The sequence below is a fragment of the Tachysurus fulvidraco genome, chromosome 25, assembly GCF_022655615.1.
Source record: "Tachysurus fulvidraco isolate hzauxx_2018 chromosome 25, HZAU_PFXX_2.0, whole genome shotgun sequence".
In the NCBI taxonomy this organism is placed as follows: domain Eukaryota; kingdom Metazoa; phylum Chordata; class Actinopteri; order Siluriformes; family Bagridae; genus Tachysurus; species Tachysurus fulvidraco.
Genome location: NC_062542.1, coordinates 13,897,678 through 13,915,772, shown reverse-complemented (window position 1 = coordinate 13,915,772; position 18,095 = coordinate 13,897,678). Strand labels below are relative to the sequence as shown.

The window sequence follows — 18,095 nt, the reverse complement described above, 5'->3', positions numbered from 1 at the left end:
GTAACAGTATCAAAAATAGTAATACGATTTCTAATATCATTTTACCACTGTGTATTTTACCCTGTACCTGGAACTTATTTCTGCTTTGTTTAAGATATACTGTATGCCAAAACTTATCACAAATCTTTATGTTTAAATAGTATCCTTAATTGAGAGATTGCCTGACCTGAATGTTGTAGAGCCGTGTCCACGAACAAGGCCAATCAAGCACACACACACACACACACACACACACACACACACACACACACACACACACACACACACACACACACACACACAGGTACTGTATTCACAAGCATGCAGCCGATAATGTGTGAGTGCAGAGAAACTCATCTGTGTGAGCACTTAACATGAAAGTATGTAAACTAAAAGAGGAGCCGCGTAGAGGCACTAGGGTATATATTGAGGGGAATTTCTTGGGGAAGTTAGAACTTTTTGGGGTGCATGCAGATGCTCTTTTGGGTTTTCTATCTGATTGCTTTTGACTTAGAGATTTTCTCCTTGAGCTCAATGGAATTGTTGGCTGAGTGACTACAATAAAGAAGTTTGCTCATTCTCATTGCTTTATTTGCATTAATTATGGTGTTATCATTCAAGTTTAGTTAAATAGCTAATATTTGACCATATTATATTATAAGTACAATTCACCCTGTGATATGTCCACTTGGAGATGGGCTCTAAGTTTCGACACTGCAAGCACTGAGACCTTAATGTTTTCACTCGCTCACTGATGTCTACACCTTACTTGTGAGTCCAGATGACTCACAAGCACCATGAGCTCATTTCTGGCTCATACTGCTCCGTGAAAAAACGCCATAATGTAGTTCACCACTTGCATTACAGAGCAGCAAGTACATTAACAGAAACCGAACTAGATTACATTATACGTGTGTGTCTTCCTTTATGCAGATTATTTTAGTAGGTTATGAGGTACTGATATAATCAGATATGAAGATGTGTTAGTCTAGTGCTTAAGGTGTTGGACTAATCGGAAGGTTGATAAAAAGGAGCACCGGATGTGAGGAATACATGAGTACCAGTACCAGAGTTTAAGCTGCAGGAATTATTTTACTCAGCAATGCTATCTCCAAACACACCAGCGTTTGGTTTTCTCATAAGAACACTTTCCAAATACACCAGAGAGCTTCTGTTACACAAATACATTTAAAACACACAAGTGCGTTAGCAAGAAACAGTCTGCTGCTCTCTAGTGAAATCACAATATAAATGTCAGTGAAAGAAAAGTGTCATTTTCAGATTGTCACACAACTCAAACTGTCTTGAGTTTCTTCCTCCAAAGTGAAAAAAAAAGAAATCAACCTCCTTATCACTTCGTCTTTATTGCAAATAATAATAATAATAATATTAATAATAATAATAATAAAAATAATAATTATTCTAGCATGCTTCAACACTCCAAACTATCCGTGATGTGTTTTTTTTTAGCATTCAATCATTAGAACATTTCATATATCTATTTATATAGTGCTAAAATACTGAAGAAGACAAGATGGTGCAGTTTTGTGAGCAGAAAAAAAAATTCACATTTTAACACTTTTCAACAAAGAGGTTAACATAAGATGTATAAATTTGATCAGAGCTTTACAAGCTCAGCTCAGAAGAAGTGTAGATGTAATGCATAAACTGTACATGTGCAACACTACGGATTTGGAATAAAAAAAAAGGTTACTCTCTCACTTTTTTGTGAGTTACTTAGTGCATTTACTTGTGTACTTTCTTCTCTTCCCTGTTTCCATGGAAACCTTAATTACTAGTGAAATCACTTCGGACTGTTCTCTTGAATTGCCTCCTTATCCGAGTCATTGGAGCCAGAATGACAGAACGACGAATAGCAGCATTTGTGGAAAACTTGCACAGCCTGAAAAACAGTGTATTTAAATCAAACAAACAAATAAACAAACAAACAAAAACAAAACAAAACAGAATATGCCCGTAAATAACCAAGAAAAAACGAGATCTTTAGATTATTGATTTCATAGCATTTTATAAAATAAAATGAACCTACCATGTCCACTTGGTCCGTCGTTTGAAACTTTAGCTGAATTAGGATGAAAAAAAAATATTCATAGTCACTTATACTAAATGGCAGAGAGTTTGTCTGTGCTTTAAGAATAGCTTTTATTTTATACTGCAGTTCCTTTTGGCATAAATACAGCTTAGAGGACAATTAATATGGTATAATTCTATTTAATATAGTCCTGTACAAGTCCTGTCCTAGTCTTTATCCTAATACAAGTCCTGATTTTGTTTATTTAGCTATGTATTAGTTGTATACTGCAATACCATTATCTGTATTTGGTTTTAAACCAGATAGTTGGTAGATATAACTACCAACACAGCCAGAATGATGTTCTAACCCAGTCGCTATTTTTATTTGTCCCTGATTTTAGTTGGTTCTGTGTCAATATATAGCAGTGTAAATTAAAACTCCTGTAAAGTCTTGTAATAAAACATTTGGGACTCCAGTCCCAGTGGATGGCTTTACATTAAAGCAGATGCCTAGTAAACCTGGCAAGCTTTCTTAAAACATTGACTAGTACGTATATACTATTCTGTAGTGTTCTATAGTACGTATATACTATTCTGTATTTGTATCTTGTTATCTGTATTTGTATCTCGTTACAATTGTCCAGAATTTGTTTTTGTTTTTTTGCTCATTTTCATCAGTAACCACTTTGTACATTTTAGGGTTGCTGTGGATCTGGAAATTATTCCGGGAACACTGAGTTTGGAATACACCCTGAATGAGACACCAGTCCATCTTACAGCTTTATTATGTAAATTAGCAAATTGGAAATAATCTAATCATTGATTTAATTCAAGAAATTGGGTCTTGAAATTTTGAGTCAATTTACAAATAAGTTTACCCATTTTTTAATTTATTAAGCAGATTTGTTTAAATTGAACAGTAATATATCAAGTTCTGTCGCTAAGACAAAAACAAACATCATTTCAGTAAACATCTTCTATGCTTTGCTACATTTGCTACATTATGGCAGTACAACTCATAAGACCAATATCTCAGAATATTTCCCAGAGCCAGAATTTTTTTGTAAATCTAACCATCGATGGTGAAGGTTGTCTCCATGCCGGCGTGGATGTGGTCTGTCACATGGCAGTGAAGGAGCCACGTCCCAGGAGTTCCTGCTACCAGTTCCACGGTCTTAAATGTCCCGGGGAATAAGTCATACACGTCAGCTCTGTGGGGGAAATCCATCTGAGACAGGAGAGAAGTGATATTAATTACACAGTATACATAATAAAAAGGTTATGTATATAAAACCTAAATACAGTTAAATAAATGTATACCTTGTATATGAAGCTCTGAGCGTGAAAGTGCACTGTGTGCATATCTATCTCATTTCCCAGTCCCATTAAGTACCATTCAGTCTTATCTCCTTCCCGCATCCTCAAGCCAAGTAGATTCGCATACAGCTTTCCATTTATGCCTGATCAGTGCATGGAGAAAAGGATATCATAAGAAATCAGGCAAATTCAATTTGTATAGTGACACATCACTAAGCAGCTTAGAACTTTGTATTAATGTAGATTTACTGAAAAAGATAAATAACCACTTTCAGTCTAGGGTTTATTATATCAACTAAATGTAATTTTTTGGCTAAAAGTGACTAACCGTGCATCATGTTACTCTCCATAAATCCTTCATCATCTTTGTCGAAAGTTTCTTGGCTCTTGTTCAGGTATGTTTCCATATTGTTCTCTAGATACCAAGATTCATTTTCATCAAAGACCATAAAGAGCAGAGCGAATTCTTTATCCACGTCTTTACGACGTCTGTCTTTGTCTAGAGTCCCTTTACGACACACAACCAACGGTCCAACTAGGCCACTAGCCAAATCCTGTCAAGGTCCACCAGACACAACAAAAATAATACAGACATCAACATGCATTGTTTCCCTTTTAATGAAAAGAAAACACACCTTGAAAAGAGGTAAGCCAGACAAGAAGGCAGTCCTAGCGTTAAAAGGTATGCTGTACCTTGACAAAGTCGGCTGATGAATAATAAGCGAAGGTTATACAGTTGGGATCGGTGCGTCCAGGACCTGAACTGATAGTCCAGTTATATCTCATAACCTCTTCTAGAAAACACACATACACACAAATATTATTTAGCATGCAAAGTAATGTGTTTGAGAATATCATTAATCATCAGTAATCTGTATTTAAAATGTCTGGTTTACCAGGAGAAACAGGTGGAAGGTGTTGTTCATTGGCCTTCACACCATGAGCATGAACTGAATATGGCCTTGTGGCTTTGTTCTTAAACACAACCTGCAACCTCTCACCAACCTCTACCCTGAGAATTGGACCTGCAAAAAAAAAAAAAAACCTAAACTCAGCAATAAATGATCCAATCTAAACTTTTCTTTGTTGATGGGGTCATCCCATTAAGGAACATCTTTAGACCTGGGATGTTGCTGTATCTTCTAATCAGCTTTTATTTTAAAGCTTTGTAAGAACCGCTTCATTATTTTTAAAGGTTAAAAATTTACCCTGGCGACAAGATAATTAACCCTAGGCATGCTAATTATAATATACTCTTATTATTCTTATTATTGTTATTATTTTTATTAATAACAACAACAACAACAACAACAACAACAATAATAATAATAATAATAATAATAATAATAATAATAATAATAATAATAGCACTACAATGCTCCAACACAGTTAGGCTGAATCCTGAATTATTTTTTAATTTACTACATAGAGTATTGTAGTAAATTAGTAGATAAATTACATTTACCTGATATTTTTACATCTGTTATTATTAAATGTGTTTTTATTAAATACCAAATTTCCTACATTATTTGAAAGAACTTTAAGGAGCACAAATTAAAAATGTAAAAGTAGAGCAGTAAAATCTTAATATTTTAATATATTTATATATATTTTTTGCTTCATTAAAAGCATTTTCAACTAAGTATACAAATAGTATTTACAATGTAAAAACAGTGTGTATTGTACCCAGAATGCCTAGATGCTCTTCATCAGAGCCTCTGTGCTTCTTGGTTGTAAAGGTGTCATCTGTGTACTGGCGATACACCGCCTTTTTGTATTCGTGGCCAATCCGGCTCTCAGATTTATTCAGGAAAATGTTTCCAGGGCTGGGGAAGGAGATGGAAATACAGAAAAAAATATCAAATAATGTGAGAGATTTGTACACACTGTATTTGGATCCTAGTGACCAACACTGACCTTTCATTTAGAATAGACATATGTTTCATCATCTCCCATGTCCGGTTCGGGGCGTAGTTCCACACCACTTCTTCAGCAGCCAAATAGATATATACATCAGGCGTAAACTCAGATTTAGGTTTCTGGCTCTGTGTGCAGCTCTTGACTGTGTACAGATGACGCATGCCACCACTGTAGTGATCGGTTGTACGACAGCTCAGCCCAAAAACACCTTGAGTTAAAAAGTCCAAGAGCAATGTCAGCAGTTTCGAATGAAATGATGATTCATTTAAATTCATAAAGCAAAGCATATCGACATAAAATCTGCCTTCTATAGAGTCACAATGTGTGAGTTGACTTTAATAAATTCTTGCCATACTTGCATGACTTGTCGCAGGACCAAGAGATCACTCTCATAATAATTGTGGCAGTAGGAAGGGTATACTTATTTATTCACCACGTAGTTTATGAGTATTGTTTACTTTTTAAAAAAAACCTGAAATCTGAAGCGGTTAAGGCTCTGGGTTGTAAATTGGAGTATTGGGGTTCAAGCCCCAATACTGCCAAGCTGCCACTGTTGGGCCCTTGAGCAAGGCCCTTAACCCTCACTGCTCCAGTGGTGCTGTATCATGGCTGACCCTGTGCTCTGGCCCCAACCCTCAAAGTTGGGATGTCAAGAAAGAATTTCACTATGCTGTAATGTATATGTGACAAAAATACGGGATTCTATTCTTTTTTTGTCATCAACTTAGGTTATTTATTTGTGTATGGAGTTTAGTAAGGACCTCACAATTGCTATGTACAGATAAACAAAACACAGAAATGAACTAGGGTTGTACTTTCTTTTTCACAGGACTATACCTTGAATGTTTAAACCTGAATACAGATACGGACATGGATATTTTGAGCACTAAACTGGTACAGATAATGGCAATATTTCTATTATGAACATTTTTATTATTATAAACTTGAAGCTAGATTACCATTGTTGTCTGGTACCATGGAGACAGTGACACTGGTGTGAGGAAACAGGTTGAGTGTGTCGTGTGTAGTGCCTTCCCGCTGAAACGTGTTTCCCTGGAAGTAAACACCGTGGATATCCACCTCTGTGCCCAAGCCCAGCATGTGCCATACAACATGATCCCCCTCACACAAGTCGAGGCCAGGAAGGTTCCCGTACATGTAGCCGTTTACACCTGAAAGGGAACACACACACGCGTACACACACGTGTACACACACGCACATATCGGAGTGGGTTGAACCGAGTACATTGTAATTGATTAAAAGAACATGTACATATATACATACTGTTTCATATTTGATATATACAAACAGCCGTAGTGCTTACAGTGCATTTTGTTGCTCTCCTGAAATACTGGATCATCTGGGTCTGAATCATCACTACCAAACTTATCCGTGTTATTTTGAAGATACCATGAGATATTCTCATCGATCACAGTGAAGAGAAGAAAAAACTCTTTCTGCACCTCTGACCCGATTTTCTACACAACACACATACAAACACAAAAAGATGGGTTCACATTAATACAAGAATATCATCATCTGTGAGGCTTTATTCATTAATGAAGTAAAAAATGTCAATTTTCTGGATAGCTTTACAGAGAGGGTGAAGACTAACATGTGATCATCTGACACATAGAGATCTCACTTTACTGAGGTCTGTATTTTAGAGAGAGAGAGATAGAGTGTGTGTGTGTGTGTGTGTGAGAGAGAGAGAGAGAGAGAGAGAGAGAGAGAGAGAGAGAGAGAGAGAGAGAGAGAGAAAGAGAGATATTTATATACTTATACTGCTAAATCCCATTTACATTTTTCCAGGAGTTTTCACTTGCCAGGTTTGAAGATTTGCTAACAGTAAATCTTTCTGTAAATCTCATTTGTTTGTAAACAATGCTCATTAGATGAATAGATGAACTGATGTAGGTGTGTTGTAAAAGTACCTGTCGTCCACTCTCATCCAGAACTCCTTTCTTGCACACTTGCAACGGTCCCACCAAACCAGAGTTGGTGTCACGGACAGGATCTGTAGCAGAATAGTACAAGTATGACAGACAGGGTGGGTCACTGGGTGAAGGACCTTCTGTCACCCGCCATCGATATGTAAATGTGTGACCTGGTGCGACACTGGCACCTGCTTTCTGAGAACCTGAAAAGGGACAAAGGAAAAGTAAGATGCTTCCACTCAACCCGAGAGGGCTGTGTAAACCAAAGGATGTGTTTGTCTTACCATCCTGATACATGGCTCCTTCGTAAACTTTATCATACGCCAGGCCATGAGGTTGTAAGCTAAAGTTTTTGAATGCCTTATTCCGAAAAGTTACCACAATGACATCTCCAGGTTCACCTCTAATCACTGGGCCTATGAATGACAAAAAAGATGCAGGGAAAATGACCCTGATACAAAAGCATGCCATTTTTTAAAAATGACTAGTACCACATTAATCACATTTGTCATTGTTAGATATGAGAATGTGAACAATGACATGACTAATATGTACTTTCTGTGTAGTTATCGTAATTTTTGAATAATCGTAATTTTTTGAAAATTGCATTCCTTTTCCTCACAATTTTTTTTATTACCATTTCATGTTCACTTTTATTTTAGCACAACTGCTTTAAGGCATGCCTAATCCAAGACAAACTGCTGCTCATAGAACAATACTTAGCAGCTGAAATTGCTTATACATGAACATTTACGGCATTTAGCAGACACCCTTATCCAGAGTCACATACAACTGAGCAAGGGTAAAGGGCCTTGCTCAGGGGCCCAGCAGTGGCAACTTGATGGACATGGGGTTCAAACCCATGACCTTCCGATCAATAGCCCAACATCTTAACCACTGAGCTACCACATCCCACTTGCTTGTAGGAGTGTATACATAAACATACCCATAGTTTGTAGTGTTGGTTCAATGGTTTAGGGCCTAAATGGTTTAGGCTATTCATCAGAAGTCTGGGGCTTCAAACCTGAGCACTACCAAGTTGTCACTATTGGGGTCCTGGGATAACAATGATCTTAAGGTGCTGTATCCTACTCTCTGACTTCATAACAAACTTGGATATGCAAATAAAGAAGTACAATATGCTGTAATGTGGTGAATAAAGGTTTTGTCTTCGGATGGTCGCATTAGTATATTAGTATAATATAAATTTGAGTGTATCATCATTGTCCCTAGCTGCTGGGTTGAGAAACAATTGAGCAACATCTCCAGCACTATGGTCAAAAATGTATAATAGCTACACTTGTGGCATGCTCTGCATAATAGCTACACTTGTGAAACAGTTAGTCACAGCATATACACTTCTAGAAAATGTGTCAGTTTACCCAGAAATCCAAGATGGTGTTCTGAGCCATGTTGTTCATGCTTGGTGGTAAATGTGTCATCACTGTAAGCAACATATCTGACTTTCCAGAACTTCCCTCCTAGCCTACCAGCCTCTTTACTGAAGAATTCTGCAGCCATACTGCAGTGGGAGAAACAGAAACCATACACACATACAGACATATTTAAAAGTGCGTTATGACATTATGACATTTACAGGCTCTATGATTCTGTATGTACAGGCAGAATCAAACCAGTTGGTTGTGTGATCACCACCACAATAACCATGTGCAAGTATATTCACCTTCCCTCCTTGTCCAGTTTTTCACCTGTGAATTTATTTATACCAGAAGGGCCGTAATCCCAAATCACCTCCTCAGCAGCGATGTAGAAATGTCTTTCATGGCCGGGAGGTACTGTGGGTGCAGATTTACCCTTCTCACACACAGACACCTCGTAGAAGCCCTGCATACCTGCTGCTCATCAGCAGTGGGGGGGAAATGGAGGATGTGGTATAAGGCAGAATTCTGATTTACATATGAACTTAAAATACATAATCCACTTACACACACACACACACACACACACACACACACACACACACACGCACGCACACACACACACACACGCACGCACACACACGCACGCACACACACGCACGCACACACACGCACGCACACACGCACACACACACACACACAAAGGCAGATGGACCAGGTGCATTCAAGAGTTCTATTTTTGTTTGAAGTCTAAAATGCTCTACTGAATTCATGCTATTTTACTTTCAGATACCATTGCAAAGTCTGATCTGTTGGTTTAACCAAAAATAAAACCCCACTAAACTTAAGATATAACATAAATATGAATATTCTGATTGAATAAATAATTATTGTGTGCATCAGAAATGGGATCCCATGCAACACACAAAGAAGCCTTCATTCATTCAAATGATAATGATAAAGATAGCTGCTTTGCTTTATACCAAATTGACATCTTTCATATGTATTTTTGTGTAAGTTTGGAATCCAAAGGCTACAGCTATTAATTAAAAAATTAATAACTGATGTTTTATTTTCTCCACCAAGTGGCTTTTATTTAAGTTATAAAAACAGAAAAAAATACCTTTCATGTGATCATTAACTTGGCAGCTTAACAGCCACTTCCCTATTGTCATGGGAACCATTTTTGCAGTAACAAACGTGGCAGGAAATAGGCTGAGCACATCCGTACGGTGGCCCCGATCGAGCAGGGTGTGACCATGGAAGTAAGCAGAATGAATATCTACCTCGTTTCCAATTCCAAAGAGGTGCCAAGAAACAGTGTTTCCAATGCACACATTCAATGTCGGCAAGTTACCAAAAACATAACCGTTGATTGCTGGGAAAAGAGAAAGAAATCATTCAGAAAAGTGACACACTAGAGGACTTCCCACTGAAACTGAAAATACGGATGTAAAACTGTCTTTGTATTACTTGTCAGTGGAACTGAAACGTACTAAACGATTAAAATAAAGTCTTTGTACTTATTTAACCCCTAGATTAGACGCTGATCTCAACAATCAAAGTCTTAAACAAAGAAAACACTAATGCTGAACTGCTTACAGTGCATGAGGTTAGACTCCTGAAATTCTTCGTCTCGTTTATGATTAGCAGCATCAGGGCTGAATCTGCGAATGTTCTCATCAAGATACCAACTTAAATTTTCATCTACCACGCTGAACATCAAGAAGAACTCCTGATCCACATCAGAGCGCTTTACTCCAGTGCTGTCTAGAACTCCTGAGAGCAGAAGATGTATGATGCACGTTAAAGCAATGTTTGTGTTGTGTGATACATATGCATTTGCAGAAGTGTGTCCTGAAGCGTACCCTTATTGCAGGTTAACAGAACCCCTATAAGTCCTGAGGCAATGTCTCTAGGTGCCTCTACATGGGAGTGGTAGATCCAGGTGAGGCAGCTGGAGTCAGATTTGGTGGGGGCGAACTCTTCTGTCACCTTCCAAGTGTATGTGTAGTTTTCACCAGGAGCCACAGCATCATCTTTCTTAAAGCGACCAGATGTACCATCCGGGTAAAGTGCACCTGGTAAACAGTACATATTGTTCTCAACCAACACAAACATTTCTACAAATTAGTAGAACTCTGGAAGAGTAAACTCACGTAATATTTTTGGCAAGAATAAGATCATTAGCTAACTAGCCAGATAGTATTATAGTGTGTTTAAATAATACTCTGGCTAGGAAAAAAATTAAGAAAATGCCTCCTCAATTCCCTCTCAGAAAATCTGAGTAATATATAATATGTAATATAATAATATATATGTAATGTATAATTAAAGTTGATGATTAATGATTAAATTAAGTTTTAGCTTTCTACAAATCAAAAATTTCATATATCCTATTTTTTTATTGTGGCCGGCTTGTACAAAAAAAAACACAAAACATGGATGTTCTGGTAAAATATGCTTGCATTAATCCGATAGAGAATTAACTTTAAGTTTGTTTCTTTAGTATATTTTCCTCACATATCCTGTAAACCAAGCTCATTGTCATGTAGTCTTGGGTGTATTTATAGAGTGTCTTTCCTGTGAAAACATTTAGCAGAGCTCAATTTGACCAGTATACTTTACCAGTATACCACTGTATCTATCTCCACTTTTTGTTCTCCTTGATATGCAATAAACTAGGTCTGAAAACCACAACATGGTACTCTCCCATGTGTTATATTTTTGCCATCACTGCGTTTTCTGACTCACTGCGTTTTCAATGCTTTAAGAATAAACTGTAAGTTCCCTGAAAGATGGATTGCCATGTATTCTAAATATTTTACAGTTAATTTCCTGCCAGGCTGAACTTTGGCACCACTTCCAACAAGATTGCCTGGTCATAGAGGTCAAGGTAAAACGCTGAGATACGTGCTGACTAGCTACGTCTACGCCAGTAAATTCTGTTATTTCTCAGTTTCACAATATGGGCAAGCAGGTCCACAAAAAAACTACACACCTGGATAATGACAAACATACACTACAATGAATGAAGACAATGACTAAAGATAGGAGAAAAAGTAAAACTTAATGTAACTTATGTTGCCAGTTTTATCCTGATCAAACTAATCAGTGAACCCTCGTGCCCTGTGACTAGACTTGGGGTCATCCTGGAGGAGTCCAGTGCCATGGAGAGAACATAGGTTTTGAACATAAGATTCAACATAGGACAAAATTGAACAGTCAGAGGATTTGCAGTGACTTTATTCTCCTGGCACAAGTGGATCTGAAACTGGGCTCACAGAATAAATATCTAATTAGATGTTCTGCACACTGTAACGTTTTATCCCTTTAACTTCACCCATCTATTTTTGCACAACATGCAAAGTCAACAGGACTCTGAACAGTCTTAAAGTTTAAACAGTAATCATTAGTGGGATTGAACTGTCTCTCATTGACTGTAGCATATTGTAGCATATCACATAGCATATTGTGGTCACAAAGCTCAATGGGCAAGGTTTCCTCTGAGAAACTAAAGATTGCAACAGCTATTACACATGAATGTAAATTAAGACCAATGTCGCAATGGATGTGGGAAGAGTTGCATTCGAATTCAGACTGCGAAAAACCTGCCTAACAAACGTGAAGTTACTTGAATTCCTACTGTTTTAAAGACATTTTCTGGCATCGTTGGCAGAAAAAAAAGGATCCAGGCCAAAATAAATAGCAAAAAACCATGCCCTGGGATTTCACCGAAATCTCCTGACGGCAAATTATGTCCTGTTGATGAGTACTAAGAAATGTCATCATTATAAATTATTTACACTAAATTTGTCATGCCTTTCCAAAAAACAAAAACAAAAAATCAATAGATATAGTCTGAGGCCTAAAGAGCTTATCCAATTAGCTCTGAAACAGAAAACAAAATCAATACAAAAACATCTTTACTAAAAGCATAAAATGCTGGACATGACTGATCCAGTAAAGGATCTTTGTGTGTGTTGCCTCTCATTCTGACTCATTTTCTCTGTCCAGGTCATTCCCGGAAACATACAGAGAGTTCATTAGGTTATTATTAGAGTTTCTGTATGCTGTTGCACAACTGAAGGATTCTGGTTTGTACATGAGTTTGAAAAGATAATGCAGATAAGTGATAATGTTGACAAGTGTTAAGAAAGTAACACTGCAGTGTAAGCAGATTGAGGTGAGTTTTGCATGATACAGTATATGCACTTTGTCCAGTGCAGGAAATTCTCTAGATCTCATTACAAATGAAAGATTCACTATGCAATACAACAACAGTATACATATTATTGATATATGCTTGTCTGCAATCCCTTGAAAATGTACTAAAGGACAAATTGGTACGTTCTAAAAAACAAGACAATTTCTTATAAAGGTCATTTTAAAAAGGTTTTTGTCTTTCTGTCTTGTATCTAGTCACCAAAAAGAAAATGTCACACTTGTTAGAATACTTGTGAATGTGTGTTTCACAGAACCCTCCTAAAATCAACAACAGAGACCAGCCCTACCTTCAGAATCCTTTTCATAGAAGACTCCATGAGGATGGACTGAATACCGTCGAGACGCAAAGTTTTTCACGTGTACCACAATGTCATCACCCACTTCAGCACGGATCACGGGTCCAAGGATTCCCAACCATTCTGGCTTTTGGACCTCAGTAGAGAAAGTATCACTTGTGTACTGTTTATAGACAGCTTTTTTGTACACACTACCAATCCGGGTCATACCCCTTTCCAGAAATATGGAGGCGTCCCTTTTTGAAATGAGAGGAGAAACAAAAAAGGAGAAAGAGTAGTCATAAATATCATAGATAAATATTTTTAGGGCAAGTCAGCTAATAACATTCATGGTTTTAAAATGTTATACATGGTTATTATACATAAAGCTGCTAGCATACGAGATGCTTTTTACAGAATGTTTTTTTTTTTACCCATAAGTTATAAATGAAATTCTGTGTTACATCAGATGATGCAAAAGTAAAATAATTTTATGAAATGTCATGAAAATAAAATATCAGTATATAAGTCTATGCACATAATACATGTACTGGCTCTGTTTTATTAGAAGCCAAAGTCATTAAATCCATTAATCAACTGGCAAAAATCAGTTGAGTGAATAAAAATTTTGAAACGTCGCAATAGTGATTTTACTGCAGGATTTTAAACTGAATAAATGATTCACAATAATAAGATGGTGTTTGGAGATGCTTTAAACTGGCAAATAAATAATAAAAAAACACTGAAGTGCGAGAAACCATTACAGATCATCTAACAATGCTAGAGACTTAACAATAGCAACATGGCAAAAATACATCATGATGCTGGACAATAACAGAGACTCCTGAGTAAAACCATAAGGCACTTTAAAATAGCTTAATGGTTTTTATTTCCTGTTTAACAGAAACCAGAAGCTGCACTAAATTTGAAGCTCAAATGTGAACAGGGATTATAATGTGCAAATGGATTCTATTGAACTCCATCCAAAAGGTTCTGGCACCTCATAATCCACCCCTGTCTGTGTTAACAGTTTATCACATCCCTTACCAGAGTCAGTTAAACAAAAGACTGTCATGTGAGCTCTGAATTTGCAAAAGATAACTTGGGTTAAGTCCAAGTGTCTGTTAATATGGTAATCTGACACCACACTGATAGTGCTTTGGTGTTTTTCAAATGTAAAGGTCTAACTTAAAGTACCCGTTAGCATTTGAAATGGTCTCAGACATTCGAAATTGTAAATCCTTGCTCTATTCTAATACTAACATTCACAAAAGATGTAACAGAACAAAATTTGGTTTCAGATGTAAATGGCCACATTGATTCGCACAAAACAGGCTACAGTCAGGGTACTGTCCAGGGATGGTGTTGCCTCATAAACTTATCTATAGACACACATATAAAACTTAAAGGTCGAATAGGGTGAAGGATTGTATATAACAAAGCCACACAGCTCAGGAATGAAGAAACCACACACTTTCTTTTTTTTCATTCACTGATTTGTATTCACAAATCTCTGGAATCTCTGGAAAATTGTCCGTAGTGTGTGATTGCGTGAGTGAATGATTGTGTGTGTGTGTGCCATGCGATGGGTTGGCACTCCGTCCAGGGTGTATCCTGCCTTGATGCCCGATGACGCCTGAGAAGTTCGGATAAGCGGTAGAAAATGAATGAATGAATGAATGAATGTTAATAAATCTGGTTTGCCCCAAAATCCATGTTTTGACTTCTTCTATTGTGTGATATCTGACCTCAGTCAGACCACAACAAACTACAAGAAGGTGGTTTGGAAGGTGCCCCTAAGGGTGGTCTTAAGAGCTAAACAGATCGGAATTATTATTATTTTTAGAAATGATCAGTTAAAAGCTAATTGCATCACTGAAAACGGTTCTGTTTTGGGGAAGTAAAAAAAAAAAACTAAAACAAGTTAGTTCCTGTTTCCTCTGTATTTTTTTTCACTCTTGAAATGACCATAATGATTCATATGTCTTGAAGACTTTAACATTGTGGAAAGCTTGATGTTTTCTGTGCAAGACATTTATTTAACATTTATAGAAGTACTCTTCTGTGTCTGATCAAACACACATGCGCCTTAAGTCTGGCTGCATGAAAGTACCCTGCTGCATCCTGCCATCTGATAAGAATTAAAAACATGCAGCAGAAACATCAGAAATCAGTCATCTAAAACGGGAACAAGTTGGTTCTTTATGACTGACTCTCTCATGGGTAAGACATAAACTAAAAAAGACAGTGAATTTAATCTGAATAATCTGTGAGTATGAACTGAGACGATTCTGCTTTTTTCATTCTGATACTTCTGCTTAGCATGCTTCTGCACATCTGGCTCACTTTCTGGATCATGAGAGGATAATCTAATGCTGATTTGTACTGAAGATCCGTTCACCACAACAGTAAAAACAGGGTGGTTTCCCATTCCGTTTTCCTCCTCTCAAAAAAGTCACCTCAATTGAAATGTAAATACATCCGCTTAACCTATAAATTTGCTTTCCGAGAATATCAGTTATTAAAAGCGACATGCAAATACAGTTTAATGGAAGATAAACAGGGTGTTAGATGCAGTGCCAGACATGCAAGCTCATGGATGCATCCGATCAGTGAGATCACTCACAGAGAGACGTTTGTGTTGTTGTTATTTTCTTTTTCTACTTTTCTTACCCCAGATAACAAAAAAAAAGCATATATTGAAGTCAAAACGCTTTTATTTACACCAAACATTATGTAAGCCACTTGACATGTTCAAATGGTGTCTATTAAATACAAAACAATTGAACTTACGGGTCTTGATCAATTTTCTGGCCATTGATAAGATTCTTTCCACTCGCTGCGTAATTCCAGTCCACCTCCCGAATCCCGAGATAGTATGTCCTCGTAAGACACCGGCACGAACCCAGAACGGTCAAAAACGTCAGAAAAAAACTCACGATACTTCCATTCATTGTAGGAACAGTCGCAGATGAGACGAATGCTCAGTTTTAGCTCGTTTTTTCCCCCAGTATGAAGAGACGCGAATGAGAAGAGCAGAAACACGCGTCCGCAGTCCCAGGACTCTCTCTCTCTGTGTGTGTGTGTGTGTGTGTGTGTATGTGTGTGTGTGTGTGTGTGTGTGTGTGTGTGTGAGAGAGAGAGAGAGAGAGAGAGAGAGAGAGAGAGAGAGAGAGAGAGAAAGAGAGTGAACTTCAAAAGTGAAAGTAAAGAGTAAAGCCTCGTCACTGACACTGACAGTGACTCAGTGTAGACGTCCTGTTTTTCTCTTTTGAGAAGATCGAAAAAGTGATAATCCGCACAAGTATAACGGTTATTTTCGGTGTATCCGACAGAGTCAAGCTTTATGGTGGCTTTCCGGTTACTTGTTTCCTGTCTTACGTATAATCAAATCTTATTGGCCGGGCGCGTGCACCTCATATCACACGTGCATATCAGCAACTACTGCAACTATTATATAATACTAATATTGTTGGTGATAATAACAATTTGGTCATCAGGACGTATTGGTGGCTTAGTGCTTAGCACATTCGCCTCACACCTCTAGGGACGGGGTTCGATTCCCGTCACCGCCTTGTGTTTGCGCGGAGTTTGCATGTTTTCCCCGTGCCTTTGCATGTTTTCCCCCTGCCCGTGAGTTTGCATGGCTTCCTCCGGGTACTCCGGTTTCCTCCCCCGGTCCAAAGACATGCATGGTAGTTTGATTGGCATCTCTGAAAAATTGTCCGTAGTGTGTGAGTGTGTAAGTGAATGAGTGTGTGTGTGCCCTGCGATGGGTTGGCACTCCGTCTAGGGTGTATCCTACCTTGATGCCCGAGGACGCCTGAGATAGGCACAGGCTCGGGTGACCCGAGAAGTTCGGATAAGCAGTAGAAAGTGAATTTGTCCACTCATTCCTACGTATATCTATGTTATGATATAAATGTTTGACTATTTAGGATGTAAGAATCACTAAGAGAAGTTGCATGTTTTAATTGATTACTCCACTTCCTTGAAACTACTTGATAAATACATATTGATCTTACAAAAATACAATATATTTGAGTCAACTGCAGGATAGCCACAGGAATTTTGTTTCCTAACTTTAGCTAAAGAGATAAGCTGTAAGTGATTTGCTCAACATGAGAATGACTAATTTGCCAGATATCCTGTACAACAATAGACTTTAAAAAAGCTAAGAGCAATGCATGTGTCTAGCACTGACAAAGCTCTGTTTAGGAATGTAGATTCAATCCATCCTATTGTTTATCTTTGTTTCCATCATACAGCCCAAACTAGGACACGTGGCCTGTCTCAGTCATTGGTTGAATCTTTGTATGCACTGATTGAACAACAACAACAACAACAACAAAAAAAAAAAAAAGAAAGAAAAAAAAAAGAAAAAAGAAATACTTTGGCAATACTTAAAACACCCCTGAAGTAATTAGACACTCTTAAGAGCCACAGAAATACAGTTTAATCTGCATCTCTATTGTAACAGCTAGTTAGAGCTCATGCACAAAAAGCCCTTGTTGAGCTATGAGCTGAAACTGAACAGTGTCTCACACAAACATTCAGAGCAACTGCTCTGTAATTCCACACCGGTCTCTCAAAACCAACTCTGTCTGGAGTGAACTGTCTGCATAATCAGAGGAATTGTTCTAAACGGGAATTTGTTCTTTATAATGTCTTAAAAAATATCCTAACTGAAGTTTAATCTTAAAAATAAAGGTGCATTTTTTGGAGCAAAGCCAAAATTAAATGAAATAAAAATAGATAGATAGTTAAATATTCTGTATATTTGTACTGAAGATATAATATATGACACTGTGTATATAATGTCTATAGCACCTTGTATTAGGGATGCTCCGATCAGGATTTTTGCCGAGTACCGATTTTTTGTCATGGTGATCGGCCGATACCAATTCCGATTCTGATGCTTGAAGTTTATATAACCGATATGTAAACTGTCTGATCACCCTTAACTTTTTTCCAGATAAAGAAATGTTGCAAAGTTTGGTTACTATAAATGTTGCCTTTGTTATAT

At 37.5% G+C, this 18,095-nt stretch overlaps 1 protein-coding gene across 2 annotated transcripts; it reads right to left on the bottom strand.

The window, feature by feature from the left end:
• Positions 1-1,324: 1,324 nt before the first annotated feature.
• Positions 1,325-16,412, bottom strand: hephl1a (hephaestin-like 1a). Of its 2 annotated transcripts, XM_047808720.1 has the most exons (20): positions 15,863-16,411; positions 13,082-13,326; positions 10,436-10,648; positions 10,170-10,346; positions 9,691-9,945; positions 8,873-9,044; positions 8,571-8,710; positions 7,473-7,604; positions 7,186-7,391; positions 6,576-6,729; positions 6,210-6,422; positions 5,248-5,458; positions 5,017-5,156; positions 4,227-4,355; positions 4,024-4,124; positions 3,659-3,884; positions 3,334-3,473; positions 3,088-3,241; positions 2,030-2,062; positions 1,325-1,882 (listed from the first exon to the last, which is right to left on the bottom strand). In XM_047808720.1, the coding sequence occupies exons 1-20, from the start codon at positions 16,021-16,023 to the stop codon at positions 1,824-1,826; spliced, it is 3,261 nt and encodes a 1,086-aa protein (XP_047664676.1). In that variant the 5' UTR covers positions 16,024-16,411; the 3' UTR covers positions 1,325-1,823. The 2 variants fall into 2 exon arrangements, with proteins under 2 accessions (XP_047664676.1, XP_027029214.2); XM_027173413.2 differs by having other exon boundaries at positions 7,186-7,604; positions 15,863-16,412.
• Between the last annotated feature and the right edge of the window lie 1,683 nt (positions 16,413-18,095).

Excerpts from the sequence above, each read along its gene's own strand:
- hephl1a (XM_027173413.2), bottom strand. The coding sequence starts at position 16,023 with ATGAATGGAAGTATCGTGAGTTTTTTTCTGACGTTTTTGACCGTTCTG. Across the intron at positions 4,356-5,016 it reads AGAGCATCTAGGCATTCTGG|GTCCAATTCTCAGGGTAGAG; the intron begins GTACAATACACA and ends TTTTTTTTGCAG. Across the intron at positions 2,063-3,087 it reads GACAACCTTCACCATCGATG|CTAAAGTTTCAAACGACGGA; the intron begins GTTAGATTTACA and ends ATCCTAATTCAG.